Genomic DNA, 22,337 nt, shown 5'->3' with positions numbered 1-22,337 from the left:
CCCCCACCTTCAGTTATAGAAAAACGAATAGCTTTTTACTCTGAGGGGTAAGGGCAAAGTCAGGCAGCGCCATTCAGCTAGGATTTACACCAATTTCTGCCCGTTGCTGGCAGGGAGTGAGGAGTCCTCAAACCTCACCCATGAGGACCTCTAGGTGGAGCTCCGAGGCCAGGTTTTCGGCAGGCTGTTCTCTCAGTGGGAAAGGCTCTCTCCCACCATGTATCTCCATTTCAGCTACCAGTGACTACACTGGCAGCCAGCAAGGAGAAAGCAGATCCCTGCTGCTTCAACAGCCAGCAGCCAGCCTGCGAGGTCTCAACCATAAACTGCTTTGAGTGTGGTTCTCAAGGCATAATTTCAGGATCCTTTTAGCAGTCAGCACAGGGATGCAACTGTCTGTGGGAGGTGATAGGGTGTTTTCATGCCAAGCTCACTTCATTGCCCACACTCCTGGTAAGAAACCAAACGAGCAATTCCAAGGCTGGCCACATGTACCCATAGCACTGGACTCGCCTCGCGTCCCACCCCACTTGGCTGTGGCTCTGGCTGAGAACAAAGTTCAGGCATATGATCCACTTGGGCTGCTCTCCCTTCCAGAGATAGGAAGACTGATCTTGTGAAGAAAGACTCAAAAGAAAGACTCAAGAGAGTAGTAGTAGCTCAAGGCTTGGTCTTACTGCATTTGTCTTGAGGGAACCATCGGAGTTAGTATGTGCCTTGTTTCTTCACTTGCAAAAAGGGGAGAATTCTTTGACCATCAGAGAGGGGCTCTGATGGCCAAGGTGGCACTGCTTTGTGCAGTTATTGCACCCTGTTCCTGATTTCTCCATGACAATCAGCAGCATTGACTGCATCACAAATATAAACCAATAGATCTATTTTAGGGTGTTTTCAGGTAGGATTCACCATAGTGTAGGAATGTCTGATCTGTAATGCGATAGCCTTTAATGGCCTGACCATGCTGACCAATGAATGCAGAAGGAAAATTCAGCTGGGTTGAACAAGCCAAACAACTGAAATCCAACAAATCAGTTGTTTCACTCGTGGGTCAGCCTTCTGCATATCTAAGGTATGATCCTGTATATCTAAATATGTGTTTTCTCTCTCCGGTTAGACGTTGAACAATTATAAGCAACAATTATGAACAATTGAACAATTATGGCTCCTGCGAGCCATACCTCTGTATTTGAGACTTGCCCAAATATTCTGAGGACAAGCACTGAAGCACAACTGCCCTGTGAGTTAGGGACATCACACGAGAGCAAACAGCAGGATCCAGCTCAGGCTTCATTATCAACACTTTTGACTAACGCAGTTCACATTGATACTTATTTCAATAGATAAAAATGAACAAGTAAGCAATACAAAATTAAAATCCAATCTGGTGTGCTAATAACAAAACATATAAATGTGGGACAAGGTGTAATGAATGCAATTCATTTCCTCATATGAAAGAATGACCTCCATAACTCACTGGAGACTCTGCCACTCATGAGTTATGGGTCATTCCTTTTCTGGTGAAAATAAATTTTGCTGCACCGTCGTCTATAGCCATGTATATTTTCTCTCTGTGTAAATTAAAAAAATGGGGAAATGCAATCCTGTATTTTCCTGCATTATGTTCAAAGCAGATATCCCCTTACTGTAACATTGTTTTAAATGAAATGTTTTTTACTGAGTGAAATATGCCATATTTCTCTCATGTATTCAATGACAAGGATCTTGATTAAATAAAATGTTGCGTTTAATTTTGAGATACTGCTACTGTTAATAAATTCCTTAATCAGCTTTCCTGCATTTGCAATGCAGGTTGAATCCTTGAGTTTAATCAAAGCTTGCATTAGGTTAAAGAATATTTACTACAGCATCAATTTTAAAATATAAAACTGCTTTTTTAAGTTGTTTTAACTTAGCCATGAATATTTTCTTTAGCTTGAAACTTGACACATGGCATGTTGTCAGTTACAAACCTATTTTTTAATCCTTTTTTTTAAAAGTAGACCTTGATTATTATTTGTTATGTAAGAGCAATGTTTAAAAAATAAAAAGACAAAACACTAGTTTTTAGAGAGTTTCCTCTGCCTTGGTAGCTGTTACTGAAACTAAAAAGGACAACTCCACTAGAAATCAGGAGAATCTTTTTCATAATATTCAAGTTACTCTGTATACCAGTGGATTCTATATGAAAGGAATTTAAGGATACTTGATCACCTTTTCTGATATGTAAACTTTGAGTACAATTATAAAGCTTCTGAAGCAAGTCCTGCACTTCCTCAGCTGCCACTGAAATGCATTCCTGAGCACCTGGGGGAGCTTGGTTCCCTGTACAGCCTTAATATTAACTGCAGCCACATTTCAGACTATGAAAACAGAGGATACTTGGATTTGAATGTGCGTTTATTTAAGTAGAATTTGTGGTCTTCAGGGTGAATGACAGACTTTTCATGTGGTAGTGCAGCAATTAGCTGGCATTTCTGAGTGGGCTGCAAATTCCTACCAGGAAAGGACATCAAGTCCCACTGATACTCGCTGTCTTTGTATCAATTAATCCTCTTCTTGCCAGTGCATGAAATTATGGCCTGTTGAAAACCAAAGGAATTCAGGATTTCTTACACACTAACAGTGTTCAGCCTTGGTTTGGTTCTTCAATATAAATGTATTTTATATTCCTTTTATATCATTTCCTTTCATACTAACTAGATTGTGTGGCTAATTGAGGAGTGTCATTGGAAACTGGCACTGTAGAAAGACAGGTGTTACGATTTTCCAGCTCAGCCAGTCACTTTTGCAGGCAATATGTCCTTATGCTCATGAAGAGTTGAAGCACCCGGTTGTTTCTCCAATGGGTGAGGTGCATGGCACCAGAGAGGCGGTGTCCCCGACAGGCCCCAGCACCAGTCCAGACAGGATCTGTTCAGGATGCTTGAGGTTAGCAATAACAGTGGCATTTCTTTTCTGACGTGAGGCAGTTCAGGCAGGAAAACTGCTATGGCAAGTATCCATGAGGAGAAGTAGTGGCAAAAAAAATGTTTCTAGGATCAGCTCTCCCATTCACATGGGCATATCTGATCTGAGCTGCTCATGGGAAGCTTCCATACATCAGTTTTCAAAATCCTCTCCCAAATTCAAGTGGGTATCTGCAGCAGAAATACGCCATTTGAGACGTTTCCTCTTTAAATGATGCTGCTTCATTTCATCTGTCCCAGATAACAAATCTCTTCATAGTTCCTAACAGTCCCATGGAGTGTATTTTAGCTGGCTTCTTTCATAGGTCTTTTGATTTAACATCTCGACTATCTCTGTCAGTAGGGATTGACTAAGATGGTCACCTCAGGATTCAGGAAATCTGTCTAAGTACTTCTCTGAACAATAATTTGAAAATGGAATCAATTTTGGTTTGTATTTCTCTGATATGTAATTCCAGTTCCTGTCTTAGTGTGTAGTTATTGGTGTTTGTTTTCAGCTCTTTTTGCCTTTAGTGCCTTCTGGGTAGTGGAGAAATGGCAGGCTGGAAATGCAACACAGAGATAATAACAGATCACTCCAAGGACGTTATCTATTCTGCTAACCATGTAACATACAGCAGGGAATATAATATGACAATAAAGCATTTATCTTCTCCTTACTGATACATTCAGGGTATCAAAACAAAGTTGACTGTTGCTCGATGGACTAACATTACTTATCCCTTTTGTTACTGATAGTTACAGCTGCTATTTTTTTTTCTTGCTCTCAGACTGCAGGATTTCAGGAGATTCTGACTGAAATTGAAATTTTAGCTTTGATTGTGGGATGCTTATGTCATGACCTTGACCACAGGGGAACCAACAATGCCTTCCAAGCCAAGTAAGTTTTCTAATTCTTATTACTTTAATTTGTTTTTCTTCCACAGAAGAGCAAAAGGTGACTAGGAAAAAGAATGACGCATTAATTTCAGGCCTCCTAGGCCAAGGCCAGACATTCTTATTCTTGTATGTAGTGAGGGACTATCCATCTTTATCATTCTCTGTTCTTTTGGATAATTGCTGGCTTGTCCTTTGTATCAGGCTGTTGATTGGGTTACCCCTTGTGAACTGACACCGCATATTGAAACGTGGTGCCAAAACTTGATGTTCTTTTCTGGCTCAGGTATTATTGATACTGGTATTCAACCCAGGAAACGCTGAAACTGACTGACTGGGTTGCTCTTGCTGGCTAGAATTCATGATGTTAAGTAAAACCTTATTCAACTATGAAGAAGTAAAGAAAATAGGTAAAACTGAAATCATGCTTTCACAACAGCTTTCACACAAGTATAGGCAAGTGTACGTAAAGTAATTCCTATCTTACAAAGTATGAAACCATTGCCATCACAATGGAGCTCTGGTGCATAATGTCCACAGTAGGTGGCTGGAGTAGTTGCCTCACCACATGCCCATCAGTTGTGGAGCACGCAGTGTCCACGACCTCTAGAAGTGCCTCCTCCCTGACCTGGCACACACACCAGAGCACACAGAGCCTGTTTGGAGACTGGCTGTGGTGGGCAGGGGTGGGCTGGTCACCCCCTGCGACAGTCAGTACCCACCAGAACACAGAACTGGATCTTGACAGCAGATTCTTACATCACCTACATGAAATCTTGCTCTCCAGACTGTTTTCAATTCTAAAAAATTATTTTATTGTATTCAAAGTGCTTAGGACTTGATTCAGCATCTCTGAATTGCATATAGTTTACTTTCTAGGCTGCTGCCCTCAAACATGGTGAGGTAGAAGCAGGTTTGTGGAAGGTTTGAGGATATTTCTTCTTACTGTAGAAGTCAGGGAACTCCCTTGACCAAGGTCAAATTCTTTCCAAAATCTGTGTTCCCTGAGAACAAGGGAGGGACAACAAGAAATGTTGCCTGATGGCATCCTAGCCAAGCTGTGAAATAAAGCTGTCAGACACAGAGACTCCTCCAAATCCCATGTTGTTTTCTTAACTCCCCAGGTCCTCTACAGTCAGAATATGAGACCATGAGGCTCTCTTTTGTCCTGCAGATCCCAGCATGCATTTGCAGCTTTGACTGTTCTGCATTACTGCTAATCCACCAGCATGAGGGTTAGGTGGTCAGATAGTTGTCCAAAGATACTTGAAAGACAGGGTGATGTTGTGTTAGCCTATTTTGTCCTACCTTGTGCAGAAATACTGTGCTGCAATGTGTGCACGTACGGGCTGCTGGATTTCTGGGGATGAGTTGCCTCAGTGAACATCACTCAAACTGATGTTTCTGATATTTGCTAAGCTGCCATTTCCTGAGCTATTGGTGTTGCTGTACAGTCTCAATGAAACAATGACACTGTCTGGATCTTCAGTCACCATAGCAGAGAAAATCAATTGCAGCGCTCAAAAGACAGCTCATGGTGCAAAGGTTACCAAGCACTTCTAGGTGCCTTTTTGCAGCTGAGTCCTGAAGAGAATCAAAAAAGAGGAGACAAATGAGAAGGAAGCTCAGCTGATTGATGTTTATCTTCCTAATTTACAAAAAGGAGACCTAAGATTTACATCCTGACTGCTTTAGGCAGAGGGATGGCTGAGTTAAAGGCAGTGGTTTCAGCATTAGACTGCTATCACTTATACTTGTTGTTTGACAACGGAGTACAAAGAGGAGGCTACCATTTTACGACCCCATAAAGAAATTGCTGAAGACATTTAACAAAAGACAAACATTACCACGCATGTATAAAACATCCCTGAAAACAGAAGCTGTAGTTTTCATAACAGCAGCTATGATTTATTCCTCTAACCTGACTTACAAATTTAAGCATCGCATTTCCCTATTTTATCTCCAGTGTTCAATACTGCTTTTCTGTGTGATGAAAGTTCAAGAGGTATATGATGGAGGCAATATCACAGTTGTCTGAAATGGCTCTGTTATATATCTCAACATTACATTCTCTAGGGATGGTGTTTCCCGGACATCCTTCTCTCTAATATACCTGCTTCTGATAATTAAATATCAGTATGGTGCAGTTTTATGGTATATGCTCCTACGAGACTCTTTTTGTTTGTCTCTAGCAAAATCTCTTATTCTCATCTCTTTGGAAAGAAGATCCATCTTGTCGCTCTAGGCAGGGTCCCAGAAGTGAAGTAATGTTGAACAGTAACTATTCTGACAATCCAGTACCATTCTCTGCACCTCCCAACAATTTGCAACTTTATAATTGTATTCCGCAGATTTTTGTTCTTTAGACTTAACAACTCACCTGCTCTGGGGAGTTTGAAGCAAATTTGTTTTCGACAATAAACATGATGAGGAAATACATTCTAAGGACATATTAAACTTTACTTTTACATTTACTACTTTCAATTATGTTTTTTTGTTTACCTTAACTATTTTTTTGCATGCATTGTTTTACATACAGACAGAACCTCAATGAGTTTTCAGGTTTTTTGTCGTTGTGGATTTGGGTTGGTTTGGGGTTTTTTGTGGTTTCTTGTTTGTTTGTTTGTTTGTTTAAAGAGTTTGTAATCACCTTTTGTAAGCCATTGTGGTTATATCTATTAAGAATTATAAAAAAAACCCAAACAGTAGTAGGAGAACAGCTGCTCCTAGCTCAAGGACGTTACTGTTTGTCTTTACGGCACACAGTGGTGTCCCTGTGCTATTGCATCATTCAGGCACTTTAAGAGTTACATTACAAAATTTCATGTAGTTCAAGGAAAATCTTTAGTCAGCTGATGATATTTAGCAAGGTCTGGAACATAAATGGCTTTAAATTTCTATTTTGATGGTGTCAGATATCTCGAATGTGGTTGGTGAAATGGAGAGGGGGAGCGTGGCTACATGCTTTCATTACTAAATTGTCTCTGAAACTTGCTTCGTTAGCAAACGAGCAGTATTTGTTGATTCCCCATGTTCTGTTTCAGGAGCGGATCAGCGTTAGCTCAGCTCTATGGCACCTCTGCTACCTTGGAGCACCACCATTTCAATCATGCTGTCATGATTCTCCAAAGTGAGGTACAAAAGCATTACTATTAATCTCACTGTAAATTGTTGGGCAGTTTCAGCTGGAGAAAGGAAATACCACACACAGTACCTTTTCAATGCCTTCCTCCTCTCCTTGAGGAATTATTTATTGGTTACCACAAAGGTCACAACTAGCACAAAATTAAACAACTACAAATGCTGATCATAGAGCCCAGAGATTATATTTGTCTCAATCAGCTAAGGGCAAGGAGAACGTATCCTAGTCATATTGTCAGCTTTCCTCAGCTGTCTTACATATATCCTGCTCAGTGGTTTATAGGTAGGAGAAGAAAGCTCCCTTACCTTTCCCCACAGGTGTTATGTTCAGAGTATCACAGTCATCCTGGACCAATTTAATTTCTTTTCAGTGTTTTTATGATGGCTTTGCATAATTTTTCTAAATTATTTTTTAAAAAATACTATCAGTAATATTGTGCTGTCCAAAATACACTAGCTGCTTTGCAGATACATTTAAAGACATAGTTCTTGCATAAATATCTTATGTGCGACAGTGTGCATCAGGCACTACCCCAGAGATGTAGTAAGTGAGAAAAGTAGAAGGAGGGGACATGCAATCCTTAGAAAACAATGAATGTATTTTCTTAATTTACACAGATAGGGTGTTGCGAAATGCATTCAGTATATATAAAAACAAAAATGTTGTTAATGCAGCACAACTGGAGACGATGTGTTGATCTGCAGTAACATTTGAAGAGCATCTGGGAATATCCCATGATCAGAGACAAGTGGGAACAGGGTAATGACTTTACCGCTGTGTACAGTGCCACAGAGATTAGCCATGGGACTGTGGCTTCAGTGCTCAGTTTCTGGACATTATATTTAGAAAGTACACATAGGAAAGGAGAGCACCAGCATGAGATTTAAACATCTCCATCTGCTTAGCCTAGTTTATCTAAAAGGTGATACTAGGAATAAAATAGCTCCTTGTGTTACTAAGGAAAAAGGTATAAGTAAAAGCAGAATTTGAAAGTTAGACTGGTTCAGAATAGGAAAAAAGGAAGGGGATTTTGTTTTTTCTAAACCAATGAGACTGTTAAAACTCTGGAACAAGCTTTCCTGGGAAACAGTGATTTCTCATCATAACTTAATGTTTCTCTGAAGACAGACTCAAGGCATGAACAATTCTGTGGAATTTTATAGTTCATGTCAGCCTAGATGCTTTTTTTAATCTTTTCCAGCTTAAAAATCAATAAATTTATGAAAAAAAAACTTTTTCTTTGGAATCTACTCCAGCTTCTTTCAGAGATGTAAAATATTACTTGAAATGCAAGTCCTCCTTTTTGATCATTCAGAAAGCTGCTTCTCCAAGTCCCCAATTCTAGACCAGAAAATGAATCCTACAGGATTTTTATCTAATAGATACTGTTTGCTAATGGAACACAACACCCCTTAATTTGAAATAAATGCAGATTTGAATCCTCTGATCTACTTAAAGATACACCAACTTTGACCAGCTGAGCAGTTGGTCTCTTCTCTCAAATAAGCTGAAATTAGATTATATCCTGTCCACTAAGTTGGTATTCTAGTCTGGTTTTGCTATCTAGAATAGAGCATAGTATATTGCATGGTTTCTTTAGATTTTTGTCTTGTTGGACAAAGGAGCTATGTATCCTTTACTCTTGACATGCTAACCTCAGTATAAGTGATCTTCAGCTTTGTAGTGGTATGGTTTTATGCACCATGAAACAGGTCAGAAAGGCAACAGAAATTATAGAATATCAGACAACTTGGTAAATTACCCCTGTTGTAAGAGCTGCTGTTTTACTGATAGATTTTGCTTTATTTTCTTCTGAGTACTTTGTTTTTAAAATTGTTTTTCATAAATAAGCTTTAGATTCTCAAATCCTTCTCAAAAAGAAATAACCATTTCATTGTCAAAATTAATACTATCTTTTATGCATGGCAAGTTATTTTTTTAGACCAACAATTAGCTGATCTATTAAAAAATATCATCTCTACCTCCAAATCTTCTCTCATCTATGTCCTCAATAGCAGTCCTGTTGCTGGAAGATTCTTGGTTTTAAGGGCATTTTAATCTTCCTAAGCAGTAGATGGCAGTGCATACTGAATGTGTGCGTTGCAGTGCTAAATACCACCAAAATAAGACTCCATTTAACAACCTCATTATTTCTATAGATGATTAGAAAAAAAAAAGTGTGGTACTTCTATTTATGTTAATTTAGGTATATGTGACTAATGTCACAAACACCGGTTTTTAAGCTTATATTTAGAATTTTCCATTAATTTTCTTTTTCAGCTGTTTGCTCTAGGATTTCTAGAGAAATTATAGGATCTCTGTCCCCTTTAGTTTGCAGCAATTCAGTTACCAAAGGACCTTCCTGCTCTGAAATATCAATGTTGAATAATTTGTTTCCTTTCGTTCTGACCCCAGAGCACCTTTCATTCTTAATCCCTGATTGCTTAAAAAGTAGCCTATTTGGCCTACAAAGGGCTTTTGAACTGCATAAAGTTGCAGTTCTTTAGCCTGCAGAGGGAATGCTTATATACACTGTAAGACAAGGCTCTAATGGGCAGAGTGAGTAAATGGGCTGTTTTGAATGAAAAACTGATTTAGTGTCTTTGACTGCTCTAGCAGCAGTTTGTGTGCCAGCAAGCAGCAGCACAGATAAATCTATTAGGAGCACAACTCAAAAGCTGCAATGCACAGGTCCCAAAACATTTAATAAGCGGAAAGATTGAGATGTATCCATAGTTTTTACCCATAAACTGAGTCTGTGCAGGGTCAAAGCAAAGAGTAAATCTTTCCTCAAGAGGCTGTAATTTCAGCAGAGTTTAGAAAAACATCTCGGGTGCTTGATTACAATCGTCAACTCTTCCACCCCAATGTAATCTCAGCAGTATTAACATTATTATTTTGTCGTAGTTTTGCAATGAATCAGAAAAGGCCTCTGCTACAGGGAAACAGTAGACTAAAGAGTTAGAAAACCTTTTAAAAGCCTATATTGATTGCTAGCCCTTTACCTCTTTTATCTCTTTCATTATAGGGTCACAACATCTTTGCTAACTTGTCCTCTAAGGACTACAGTGACCTTATGCAGCTTCTAAAGCAATCGATATTGGCAACAGACCTCACTCTGTATTTTGAGTAAGTATTGGCATTTCTTGTATTTGACAAATGAAAATTCGAAGAACTTACTCTAATGACCTATTAAATACCAATAAGGATATATAATATGAGAAATCAGTGTTTAGCTGTGGTTGAAAAGATTTAGTCTAATACTCAGTGTATATCTTAGGCTAATAGAAATATCTCAAGTGTCCAAGTAAGTTTTGCTTTAATGTGTAACATGTCTGTATCAACAAAAAGCAAGTGAAGTCCTAGGCTTATACTTCAAAGCAATCCCAGGAATCATTTACAGCTCAGTCCTGTAATTTTTCTGTCCCGTCTGTGATCGTTTCTTCAGGCATGTAGAAAACCACTGACATTTTAGAATTCTTTGCCACCATTTCAGAGTTTGTAAGAAATATTATCTTTAGTTACAGATCCAGTTGCAGAAGTAAAGAAAGCATGCACATTGCTGCTTTAAAGACAAATTATGCCAATTTGCATCACATGAGAATAGGTCTTAAAAAGCTTAACTCGAGAGATGTATAATAGGATCTCATCCAATTTTCTTCCTTTGCCTTGTTTGCAAATCAAATCCCTAAGTAGACTTCAAGTTGGTGCTATGTTATGTTTTTCAAATATTGCTAATTATTACCAAGCTCTTCCCAGTGGGAATGTGTGGGAGCAGGCAGGTAGCCAGAGGAGCTGTGGTGTCACCATCACATTGCACTTTGACATCCCCCTCTCTGGCACACGCCTGTGGCTGACTGACATGGAGAAGTGCTGTTGGATGTGCAGTTTCAGGGTGCTACCTTCCCAGTCTTGACAATAATTAATCCTTAGGAATTTTTGTTTGATGTCCATTAGCATACCATCCCATACAGTGCTGTGTAGCAGTTAGTAATGGCTTTCTCAGGGTGGTATACCTGGATTCCACCCCTCCTTTGTGCTGATGGGTGATACCAAAACAAGTTTCCAGAAAACTTCAGGCAGTCTTTAACTTGAAATTGTTCAACTATCTTTATCAACATTGTATCTTTAATTTTTAATTGTAAAAATACTAATTAGGATGTTATAATATTTGCTTTGTCTTTTTTTCTCAGTATTTGGTTACTGTGCCAAGGGCTGTTTCTAAATAGTACTGGCAGTAGACACATAGATATTTGGTTTTATCTTGCAAGTCTGTTCTCAGAGAAGTTGTATTAAGAAAGGATTTCGGTGAATAATTTTATTATAAATAACTTCTAAACACTAGTCCATTAAGACATTTCTGCTTGCTGACATGAAAATCCTGAGCAAGACAAATAAGCCCTTTTAAGCATCTCTTTTTGAAGCTGTCTGTTAGGATCACTTGTTATCTGGGGGGCTGGTATAACAGGGGAATTTGCTGACAGCTTTAAGTGAGATACAAGGACCACAGGGATGTATCACTATGCGTTCTCCTGTCTCACCACAAATAACAACTGCTGGAGAAATGTTTTGTGCTGTCAAGGAAAAGAGGAGAGGCAGGGGCTGAGGGGGCAGCTGCCCTGACACAGCCCCATCTGCTCCCCCTGGCCAGGATCCTCCAGCCCCTGGAAGAGCTGTAGAGGGCCTGTAGCAGTGCCCTGGGAGAAAACCCAGTCCTGACCCAGACCTGATGGAGCTCTCTTCCCTGCCCGCCTTAGTTTGAAAAACTGCACGGTCAAGTTGTCTTTCTAGTTTTAATACAGAGAAATAATGACCAAAAAGGGACATCAGCTGGATTTCAAGATTATTCTTCCTTGCATAATTGATTCTTATATCTGACACAAATCAGAAAACTTTTAGCACGCAGCTGTTCATGCACTGCCTGCCCTCCCCATCCCCCAGAAGAGACAAGAGGAGGAAAAGGAAAAAAAACTCATGGCTTGAGGTCAAGACAGATTAATCGAACAGTAATGGAAGGGGGAGGGAAGTGGTAAAATATACAAAATAAAGTGATACAACACAAGTCACTCCCCACCCAATGATCGATTGCCCAGCCCATCCTGAGCAGCGATTGTGGATTCCTGTCCCCAGGCCAACCCCCACCTATATGCTGAGCATGATGTCTATGGTATAGAATATTCTTTTTGCCAGCTTGTCCTGTCTATGCTTCCTCTCAGCCTCTATGCATTACTTAGCAACAACTAAAACAATATGCGTTATCAACATTATTCTCATACTAAATTCAAAAATACAGCAGCAGCAGCTCCTCAAAAGAAAATTAAATCTATCCCAGCTGAAACCAGGACAGGCCTTTTTACTCAGAATCCTGTAAATAAGTTATCTTTTCCTCTTGTGTTATTATGATTCATTAATCGGGTAGTTGTTATGCTACTTTACTTCCAAAAGTGCCTGAAAATCACTCCCTGGAAATGTTGATGATTTACACTTCTTAAAGCCACTCTCTGTGAACAGATGTTTCTGCACGTGTACCTAACTTGTTTTTTCAGTTTGCTACACCTTCAATATTTTTGTAGGAAAGGAAATTCTCATATCACTATTCTTAGAAAGCCTAAACGTAATGATCTTAAAGTCTAACCAGCAAAACAGCAACAGGCAGCGCAAGGCTTTATGACCTTCTCAAAGCACTACTTTTCTATAAACGAAAAGATGCCTTTCGGTGGAAGATCAAATGGAAAATATACTTGATTCTAGTGGATAATTCTAGATAATGATCCTTGTAGATCATACAACAGCCAAAAGCATGGAAGCAAAATGAAGTTTATGGAAATTCAGTCAAATAATGTCTTGAGCCACTGGGCTGTAGAGCAACTGGGTTTGCTATATACGGCAAGACAACATTCCCTTCCAGGCAAAATACAACCAGAATCAATGTTACTCAAAGACATAGAAAATTGTTATCGTCTTTATTTCTGAAATTCGGGCATGTTATGTTTGGTTAATCATAGCAAATCTGTTCATTTTGGATACTGTGCATAAACAACCTATTGTGGCTGCTTTCCTCAGGTTGACTCTTTCCTTCACTAGAAATTCTCTGTGGAGTTGAACTGCTACTTCTGCATCCATTTAAACGGATTCCAAAGAAATCTCTTATTTTAAAGTTTTCAGCTTAACACAACTCACATTTTCAGTCACTGCTTATGATGTCTATATTTTAGATTTGAATGTTTGACATTTCTGGGATGCCCTTTTCCTGAGCTTTCAGCTTTAAACATTTTTGCCTGTTTTTTGCCTAGTACCATATAAATTCCCCAGAATATTCAGTTCTTCTAAATGAAATCATTGCCAAATTTTACATTGTTAGACTGGGCACTGAAATACAGGATGCAAAAATCCTCTGTTCACTCTCTTAATAGAGTATGTAATTGTTGATCTGTTCAGGAGTAGACTGGCCTACGGTTATGTGCCAACTAGTCTTGGCCATTAAAATTTTAATTGCTGCAATATTTATGTTCACTGGGGCCATGATGCTGTGACTTTGTGTGAGAGAACTGAATTTTGTTTTCTGCATGTATGACTTTGCATTTTCCCAGCAAATTTTGTAAAGTGAAACTCTCTTATATCTTATTTCACAAAACATAAGGGATTAGATGTCATCACGTAGTCTTTCTATCTCCCTGTTCTAGTTGCTGTCATGAAATCCGTTATAGAAAGGCCTTGTAGTAGGAGTGACTCAGTCCCATTACACATGACAGTTAGGGACCAGAATAATACAACATGCTTTATGTACAGTTCTGTCCATTGATCCAGGGCAATGTTCCTGGCACTGTGCATCTCCTCCTGTGTAAAACCTGTACTGGCTCCCGTCAGACCATGCTTTCAATGACTGCTGTTCAAAATTTCAGTCTAGGTGAAGTACATGTAGTACATACAAGACTTTGCAACATATCTCCTGTTGGGGAATCTAACTACATTTCCACGTGACAAAAGTCTCCTCTGAGATGGGGCACTAGGCTGCCACTCAGAACGTAGGTATTTGTTTCCCAGCTTTGATGCTAATATGTTGTGTCACTCTGGGCAAGTTGCTCCATATTTTTATACCTCAACTTCCTCTATATCTGGGGCAGGATCTGTTTCATATTGTATTCACGCTGCGTGCAATAGGAGCCACTTGGAGTCTCAATGCAATAAAAAAATTACAGACTCTGATGAGTCAGAACGTTGGTACTTAAAGACACCAAACAGGCATTCAAATGTTCTGGCTCATGTTTTGTCCATCTTTGAGGACATAGGCAAGATATTCCAGAAGACAAAGCATGGGACCAAGCAGGGAAACCTGGTTTCTAGTCAATAAGAACTACTAACTCGAGACATCTGCAGCTCCTGTGTCTCACTGTTCTGTTCTATGTGCTGGGAATAACAGGAACTGCACATCTCTGGAAAAACCCTTCAGGATACAGAAGGAAAAAACATTTTGCAAGGACAAGTAAAGAGAAGTGTGTATATATTTCAGGGGTGTTTCTATTGTCTGTCAACTGCTGTAGTTGAACATTTCATGCTTCCATGGAAGACTGAACATTTTGGTACCATTTATTTCCTTATCTGTGGAGACCATAAATACTACATTGCTTTTACTAGGCAACTTTGACATTGATAACAGACATTTATAGAACATGTTCAGAAATTAGTATGTTTCGCTTAAATGGACTGTCAGTATAATGATTTTAACAATAATACATGAGGTGCAGTGATTTCATATCATCCAGAGAACTGTTTTTCTACTGCAGGGCAGCCCTGGAAGTGTCTTGTTTCCTTCTCTGATATTCTGTTTCGTTTCAGGAGAAGGACCGAATTTTTTGAACTTGTCAGTAAAGGTGGTTATGATTGGAATATAAAAAACCACCGAGAAATATTTCGGTGAGCACTACTATTTCTTGCTTTCTGGTTATTTCAAAGTGTAGCCATATTTGTTTCATATATCATGGAGTGAAGAGTAGCAAGAGGAAGTAGCTTGTTTTAATAATATGATCCATGATATGAAATATATGGTATGATTTCTAAATATTACCAAAAAGCAGGGACGTGATCACTCTGACCTCACCTTCTCCATTCCTATTTCTGCCTTCAGACTCTGTCATGTTTTCTTCCCTTCCTCCCAGCCTCACCCGTTACCACTCAGCCCTTCCGCTCTTTCTCCAGAAAGCATCAGTATTCTGCCTCAGGACACAAAGATCTTTCTTGTCCATTTCCCTGTTCCCTCCTTTCACTGGCCATGCTTCCCTCTGCTCTTCTAGTCTGTACCTGGGGATTTGCAGATACACGGTGCTCTTCTAGCCCTCAGGAATGATCTACGCATGAATCCTATTGAAAACCTCAGACATTGTGGGTGGTTTGAGTACATCATGCTTTTGAGACAATAAAATGTATACATTTGCCTATGCATGCCTGATTATGTCTCATTTTATCTGAAATTTCATTAAAATTCTGTTTCCTTTTGGTCTTTTGACCAAAATATTGGCCATTTTCTATTTTCCATATCATTTCACCCATTCCTAATTTTAGATTCAGGCAATATATTTGATGCTTCATTTTCAGTGCCCTTGTTCTTCATTTAAACTTTCTTAGACTTTTATCTGCATCATGTACTGTACATAAACGCTTTCTACAGCTGAATGGTTTCTTTCTCCTAATGCATATAAAACATGGTTGTAGCTAGGTATTAAACTACAGTGGAACAGTATAGCTCGTAGTAAATCTTAAATTTTTATTGTAGATGAGCAGTAGAAACTGCTTAAACAGTGTCTGGGATGCCTCCTGTGGTTATAGGTTCTCTTGCTATAGCAGTCACTTACAAATAGGCATATAAATTAATCCGGTTTGCAAGTGTTATTATGCAATAATACCCTTACTTACATCATGGGAAGCACATGCTTTCTAGTATATTATAGGTATTAATGTAAGTAGTGTTACAAATATTGCAAAATTAGCAGTTACTCCCTTGCAATATAATTTCTTTTCTAGTGTGTAATGCACGATAACAAAATTCATTGTCTGATGACCTGCAATGCATTAGGCTTCCTAGGCACAATTGTGATGTAAAAGCCACGCTGATGGCTGAGATTTCAAACATGTCATTCTTTTCTGGAGGAAAAGAAGGTGCCAGGGCTGACATTTTATATATGTGTTATTTATTTATGCATCCAGAGCAGAGTTGTTTAGAAATCCAACAAAGGTTGATTCAGCTTGTATTGTTCATTTCTGTTTTTCAGATCAATGCTAATGACAGCCTGTGACCTTGGAGCTGTGACCAAACCGTGGGAGATTTCAAGACAGGCAAGTCATGATTAATAGCAGGGCTAAGAGGAGGCGGGACTGGCGGGACAATATTCCCAGGACCCTGGCTTACAAGGAACCAAAACTGGAATCAATTTACAGTGGTATTAATGCTATAAAAAAATAGCAGGGGGTTTCTGCAAGAAATGGTTTATTGCATAATCTTTCCATGTACGCATGCTGGCGAGCAGCATGTAGATACCTGAAGAGATCTGGCGTTACAACTTCTCCTCTTATTAACCTTTTAAATCCGTATTAAGAAAATGGATGGATTAAACAAAAAAAGCGTTATTCACATATAGCTGCCCTTACTTGTTTTGTCCCAAAGTTTTCCTTGGCGGTAGCAGAATCTTCCCTGAATCAAAAATACCAGTGATGTTCTACTGACTTTGATTAACAAAAAATATTCAGTACATATGATAAAAGAAACGTGTTCATTTTCTCAACACTGATGAAAAAAATTTTTAGCATGCCTTTTTTAGCATCCTGTATTTAGAAACAAACAAGTAAAAATTCAAGCTTCTGCTGCTGAGAAGGCTCTTTAGAAATATACATAAAACTTGAGTCCAGCATTGACAAACAATTACAATGTGAGAAAGCAACCTGTCTCAAAAGTCTTGTCCTTTACCATATAATTTTCCCTCTTCTAGGCATCTTTCCTTACTCAGCATCCATCCTTAACATTTCCAGTATGCGTGCAGCTGAGTGTAGCTAAGCACCTGGAGGGAGTTTGATTGGCTTAACAACGAAGTGATCGTTAAAAAGATGGGGTGAAAAAGAGAAGCTAGACCAGAGAGCTAGTGAGTCAGGAGCAGCCAGATATCTTGGAGAAGGACAAAGAAGTAACAGAAGCTGAAAGGGACCTATAAGTTATGTGCCCAATAACTCAGTAAAAAAGCACTTATGTGGTGAGGGCTTCAGCTCAGCTTGCAGTTTTGTCAGATGAGTCTTTTTTTGCTTTTATAAGCAAACTATGACAATAGTCCTTCTAAGGCTGCTACTCTTACTTGGCCAGAATATGGTCACCTCACATGGAAATCATGGGAAGTTGCTCAAATCCTGCAGTGGGAAAATGAGTCACAAGATTTTTCAGTGCCACCTAGCCACCAGTGCAGCCTGTGCAATCCCTCCTCATTTTTTCTCTTTAACCCCGTTAGCTTCTCCATTTTCTCTGACAGCCAAAATGTCAGGTAGGGTCTGTTTTCCATGTTGTCAATCTTTGTCCTGAATTAGCGCTGAAGTCTCTGGCAAACTGTTTTACATCCTTATCATTTTTGAGGTCTGTGGGTGAAAATTCCCCTGCCAGCCTAGTGTACAGGTTTACTTTATATTGAAAAATCCAGTCTAGGATTGATCAAAACATTACCTGGTTGAGCAGAGAGGCTAATAAGTCTACAGAGGGAAAACAGGAAATAGCTGGACCTCAACTATGCTGAAGGGAGAAAAAAACATGAAAAGTGAGAGAGAAAGACATTAAAATATATGAATCAAAGGGAATAAAGGCTACACGTAAGAAGGCAAAATTCAGGAAGAGAAGATAGACAAAAGAAGAGGGAAAGGAACACAAGGAGAACAGGAACAGAATAGCATTGAGAGACAGGTGGGACTATGTCTTGGTTATTTTTGTACAATATACTTGGCAAACCCTTAATTGCTGCTAAGTTGTTAAATTATTCCTCTATCTGAAGTATTGATCTAGAATTTTATTAGTGCACTGGGATTACATACATTATAAAGTTCCAAACTGTGTGATAGCCTGGCTCAAGATTTAAGAGTACTTTATAACATCAATTCACCTACTTCCAATTTATTTTGGTACTCCTTATTTCAACTGTAACAAGCTTAGGATTTGTGAATGTTAGCTACCATGCAGTTGCTAAAGCAAGAAATGTTGATATTTTATGAAGTGCAGGTTCTCTGTATAGTTTACCCTCTTCTGCCTTGGCATTATGAAATCATTTTCTAGCTTGAAAACACTAACAGGCATGACAGGAGCTTTAGGAACTGAATGACATCTTCAATAGATTAGTTTCCTTTATTTGACCCTCAAGTGTCACGTATGCCGACCTTCTAAGCCTCACACATGATAAGAGTACAGTATGTAAAGGCTATTATGTCAGGATTGCTCAGTATTTAACTTCCTAAAATTCCTGTTATTTCCATAACTGGTTTTGTTTCCAAATCTTGTGTTCTTTGAGAAGCACAGAACTGTGTTGTGAATAGAATATCTTCATTCACAGAAGTCAAAAAGACACATTCCAACTTCCAACCCACCAGTTCTTGATTGTGATTCACTGTAATAATCACAGTCTGAATTCATATTTAGATCCTGTAGTGATGACAGTCATGGGAAAAAAGTAAAGTCTAATGAGGAAAAAAAGCCCTTTATCTTTCACATTAAATTAAGACAACAGAAGTTATACGTTAAGTAAGTTTCTTTGGTAGGTGAAGTTGTTTATATAGGGCAACAGCCTCTAAATACCCAGAGAGCTCTTGTACATTTTACAGACGGAATTATGGATGCCCACAAGAAGTTATTATTTGTTATTCTGTTCTCAATACTCGAGTAAGCTGCATATAACTGCATTGAGTGCTACCTCAACATTGCAATGTCATTACCCCAGTCAATTCCCTATCACAAAGGGATAAGTGTGCCTATCAGTGGTTACGGCTATTTATAACCGTATGCTTATGCTCAGTCCTGAAAACTACATTAACAAGTGCCTGACATCACTCATGTAAGCAGAACTACTCCCTTCTTTAGAGTTAAGCACAGGCAGAAGTCATGGTCTGAAAAAGAACTCGTTACCCTAAAAATGATGTAGCAAGAACTCTAATCTTTATCATGATTTATGTTTTAGGCAGCTGAGCTGGTAACCAGTGAGTTCTTTGAACAAGGAGACAGAGAAAGATCTGAACTCAAACTCATCCCTTCGGTAAGTTTTTATCACTTCTGAAATAATTATTAACTTGAATAGGGTAAGAAAATACCATCGGTTTAATTCAGAAAAAGCTAACTGTATTTTGTATATAAAGAAAAATCTTGGAATAGATCAAAGCTTTGTCCAATTTAGATTGCATTTAGAGCCATATGTAAAAGCTCTCTGGCCAACTCCGTCACTTTTGCATTGAGCTCTTTTCCCCATTTTCTGTGCCTATTGCCCAGGTTATTCTCTCAGTTAATTTTCTAAGCAACAGGTGGTGTTTGTAATACATAGTATTCAAATAAAAAATCACCAGCCCTTTATGGAAGTCATAATTGTCAGATTTACTTTATGTTGCAGCTATCTGTCTGTGTTACTTGATGTATCAAATGCTGAAAAGCATTTCTATAGGTATGCAACTAAATATAACATTGTGCTTGAAAGGATAAATTGGTATTAAGTGGAATAGAGGCAGATGGGCATAAAGTGTCAAAGAAAAAAGTTCCATGAAGATTTTCACTGAACAATTTGAAGAGAAAGCCTTAACCAGGTTAGATGCCTTAAAATGTTGTCAAGCCATTACCTGGAGGGAACAGGAGAAGGGTAACAAATTATTCTAAATAATTTAACTTACAAGCCATTCACAAATATGTTTATGCTTCCAAAAATAAAAAGACCATTCCATTGGCTCAGACTTGTTCTTACTTCGCTAATACTCACACACAAGCCTGTGGTGAAGTAATGAAGCCAATAAAGTTAAAAAGTTGGTAGTAAATAATGCTCAGTTACAATAAATGGCTTTTCACTTTGTATACTGTCAGAGATTGGGACATTAATGGATTTTTTGCCTATAGTAGTTCTGTGTCTACATCTTCTCAGGAAAAAAGGTAGCTATAGTCCAGAAGAAGAGTGATCAGTCAGTCATGGTACTTGCAATTCGGAGACCAAATCTAGACCTGGATGACTGCAAGTACCATTCTCCGTAACACGGATGTAAGAGCCTTTCCTGCCTTTTATATAAAATTTGCAAAGTGTGTTTCTTATGCTAATGAAGCATAATAGGAAATAATTTTGTTTCAACACACCCATTAATGTTATTGTCGTCAAGTAGCAATGAATTCCAGTGCAAATAGCCCAGGTAAAACAAACTTAAGAATTATTTTAAAGTACTGTAGACTTGATAGAAGTACAGAGAAAGACAAAAGCCAGAGCTTTCTTCTGAAAATCTGCATCTAAATAGCCTAGACAGGTGGGAAAGAAGAGTGTATGACTATAAATATTTTCAGTATTTCCGCCATCATAGGAGCCCTCTCGCTTTTTCTTTGGGCCCTACAGTCTGCACCAAGGACTACAGTAATTTGTGGGCCACGTGTAGGATGCTTTGAAGCTATACAGCTTGAAGGAAGATTTTCTCCTCTCTCGTTGGCCCTTCACAATGTCAAAAAATCCAGTAAACTGATGTATTAAGTGTCTTATGTTGGGAGATAACGCCAGTAAATAATTACAAAATTTATCAGTTCTAACAGTTGATGGCTAAGGGTCAAAATCATGTAGAGTTTTACCACATTCATGAGAAATTTTTAAACAAGATCAAATGCTGATGTATTTCATGACATATCTCTATGAGAAACCACCTAGAAAGGTATTGCTTCTGGTTAGATAAGAGAGTTGTCGGCCAAATGTTGTGATATTCTCATCTCTTACAACTCAAGGATTTCTTTTCTTGTATTGTGCTTATACCAATATGAAAATGACAGGATTTTTCAAAATAATTTGAATAGGAAATACAGCCTTCTCCAAAATCAAACCCAAGATTCTCATTTAAGATCACCAAGTCCTTGAATCTTATCTCCTGGTCTTATTTAGAATACACCATGTGATACCTGTGTATGTCATAAAGAGCAGGGTACAGCTAGAAAGATTCAACCAGATATTAAATGTAATGTAATACGTACAGTCTGGAGTTCCTAGAAGGTGCAAAAGAAAAGTAAGTTTTCTGAGGAGACATCAACCTTGAGATGAGCCCAAAATAAGAACAGGCTTTCCACAGAAAAAGACAGAAAGGCTTAAAACTTGGCATATTCAGAGAGTAAAAAAAAAATAATAATTGGTAAATGGTATGAATAGGACCCTAGCAGGTGGATCAAAATCCTTTGGATGGAAAGCTGATGGACCCAAGCAATCTCAGGCAGGGTATGGAGGAAACTCAAATCACATTCAACCTCTTCTGACTCAGTTTCTTCCATCTCCTTTCAGCCAATAATTGAGCCTCTTAAACATCAGCTTCAACCTCTATAATTTCCTCTCTGGGGGAGTGCCATGAGCCATGAATTTGGCTGTTTCCAGGGGAACAAATTAATAACTGTTCCCAAAGCGGATCTATTGATTCCCCACCCTTTGGATTCATTGACGTGGCTGGTTCTGTAGAAAGGGTCTGTAACTGGGAGGGAGGGAGCCTGCCTAGATCTATCATTGTTCATTTTGGTGAGCTGGAAAACCCTATGTGAGAAAAGGGAAATTTCTACTCAAAGGTACCTAGCTTGCATTTCTACAGGAGGTTTCTTACCAGTTCACTCCAACTGTGGAGCATTTATTTTACATCACAGAATTACAAAATTTAAATACATTAAGCCTAAAAATTTCAAAACAGAATTGAAAATAAACAGTTTGTTTTTCATGCCAGACAAAGCAACAGAAAGACTGCTGCAAAGATTGATTATGGTTGACAAAGTATTCTGGTTGTGAGAATTTGATCATAGGTCTGAAGTGCTGAATGATGTGTCTGTAAAATACTCCATCGTAATAAAGCATGACAGTTTTGTTCCCTTCTCAATTCAGGCCATTTTTGATCGGAACAGGAAAGATGAACTACCCAGGTTGCAGCTCGAGTGGATTGATAGCATCTGCATGCCATTGTATGAGGTAATTTTTACTTACTGCTCTTGTAAAGTCCAGAGAAGATTGTTCTTGCCTCTCTAGGGAAAAAGAGCTCGCTTACAGTGCAGCCTTGAAGGCTGTTTGAACTCTTATCTTTTGTTTGATTTTACCAAAAGTCTGAATTCTATGCAGAAATCCTCAGATTCCCTGAAGATGGTAATA

The 22,337-nt window shown here is 38.6% G+C and overlaps 1 protein-coding gene across 1 annotated transcript in view; it reads left to right on the top strand.

Annotated features, from left to right (window-relative positions):
- The window catches only part of PDE11A (phosphodiesterase 11A), a 144,936-nt gene that overhangs the window by 104,158 nt on the left and 18,441 nt on the right, over nucleotides 1-22,337 (top strand). Inside the window, exons 13-19 of the mRNA XM_014954698.1 lie at nucleotides 3,737-3,846; nucleotides 6,887-6,977; nucleotides 10,013-10,113; nucleotides 14,821-14,898; nucleotides 16,251-16,314; nucleotides 19,176-19,250; nucleotides 22,077-22,160. Coding sequence (XP_014810184.1) covers nucleotides 3,737-3,846; nucleotides 6,887-6,977; nucleotides 10,013-10,113; nucleotides 14,821-14,898; nucleotides 16,251-16,314; nucleotides 19,176-19,250; nucleotides 22,077-22,160 — 603 coding nt within the window. The remainder of the gene's footprint in view (nucleotides 1-3,736; nucleotides 3,847-6,886; nucleotides 6,978-10,012; nucleotides 10,114-14,820; nucleotides 14,899-16,250; nucleotides 16,315-19,175; nucleotides 19,251-22,076; nucleotides 22,161-22,337) is intronic.

Source organism: Calidris pugnax, unplaced genomic scaffold, assembly GCF_001431845.1.
Source record: "Calidris pugnax isolate Ruff unplaced genomic scaffold, ASM143184v1 scaffold103, whole genome shotgun sequence".
Lineage (NCBI taxonomy): Eukaryota > Metazoa > Chordata > Aves > Charadriiformes > Scolopacidae > Calidris > Calidris pugnax.
This window is presented reverse-complemented; position numbering and strand designations above follow the sequence as displayed.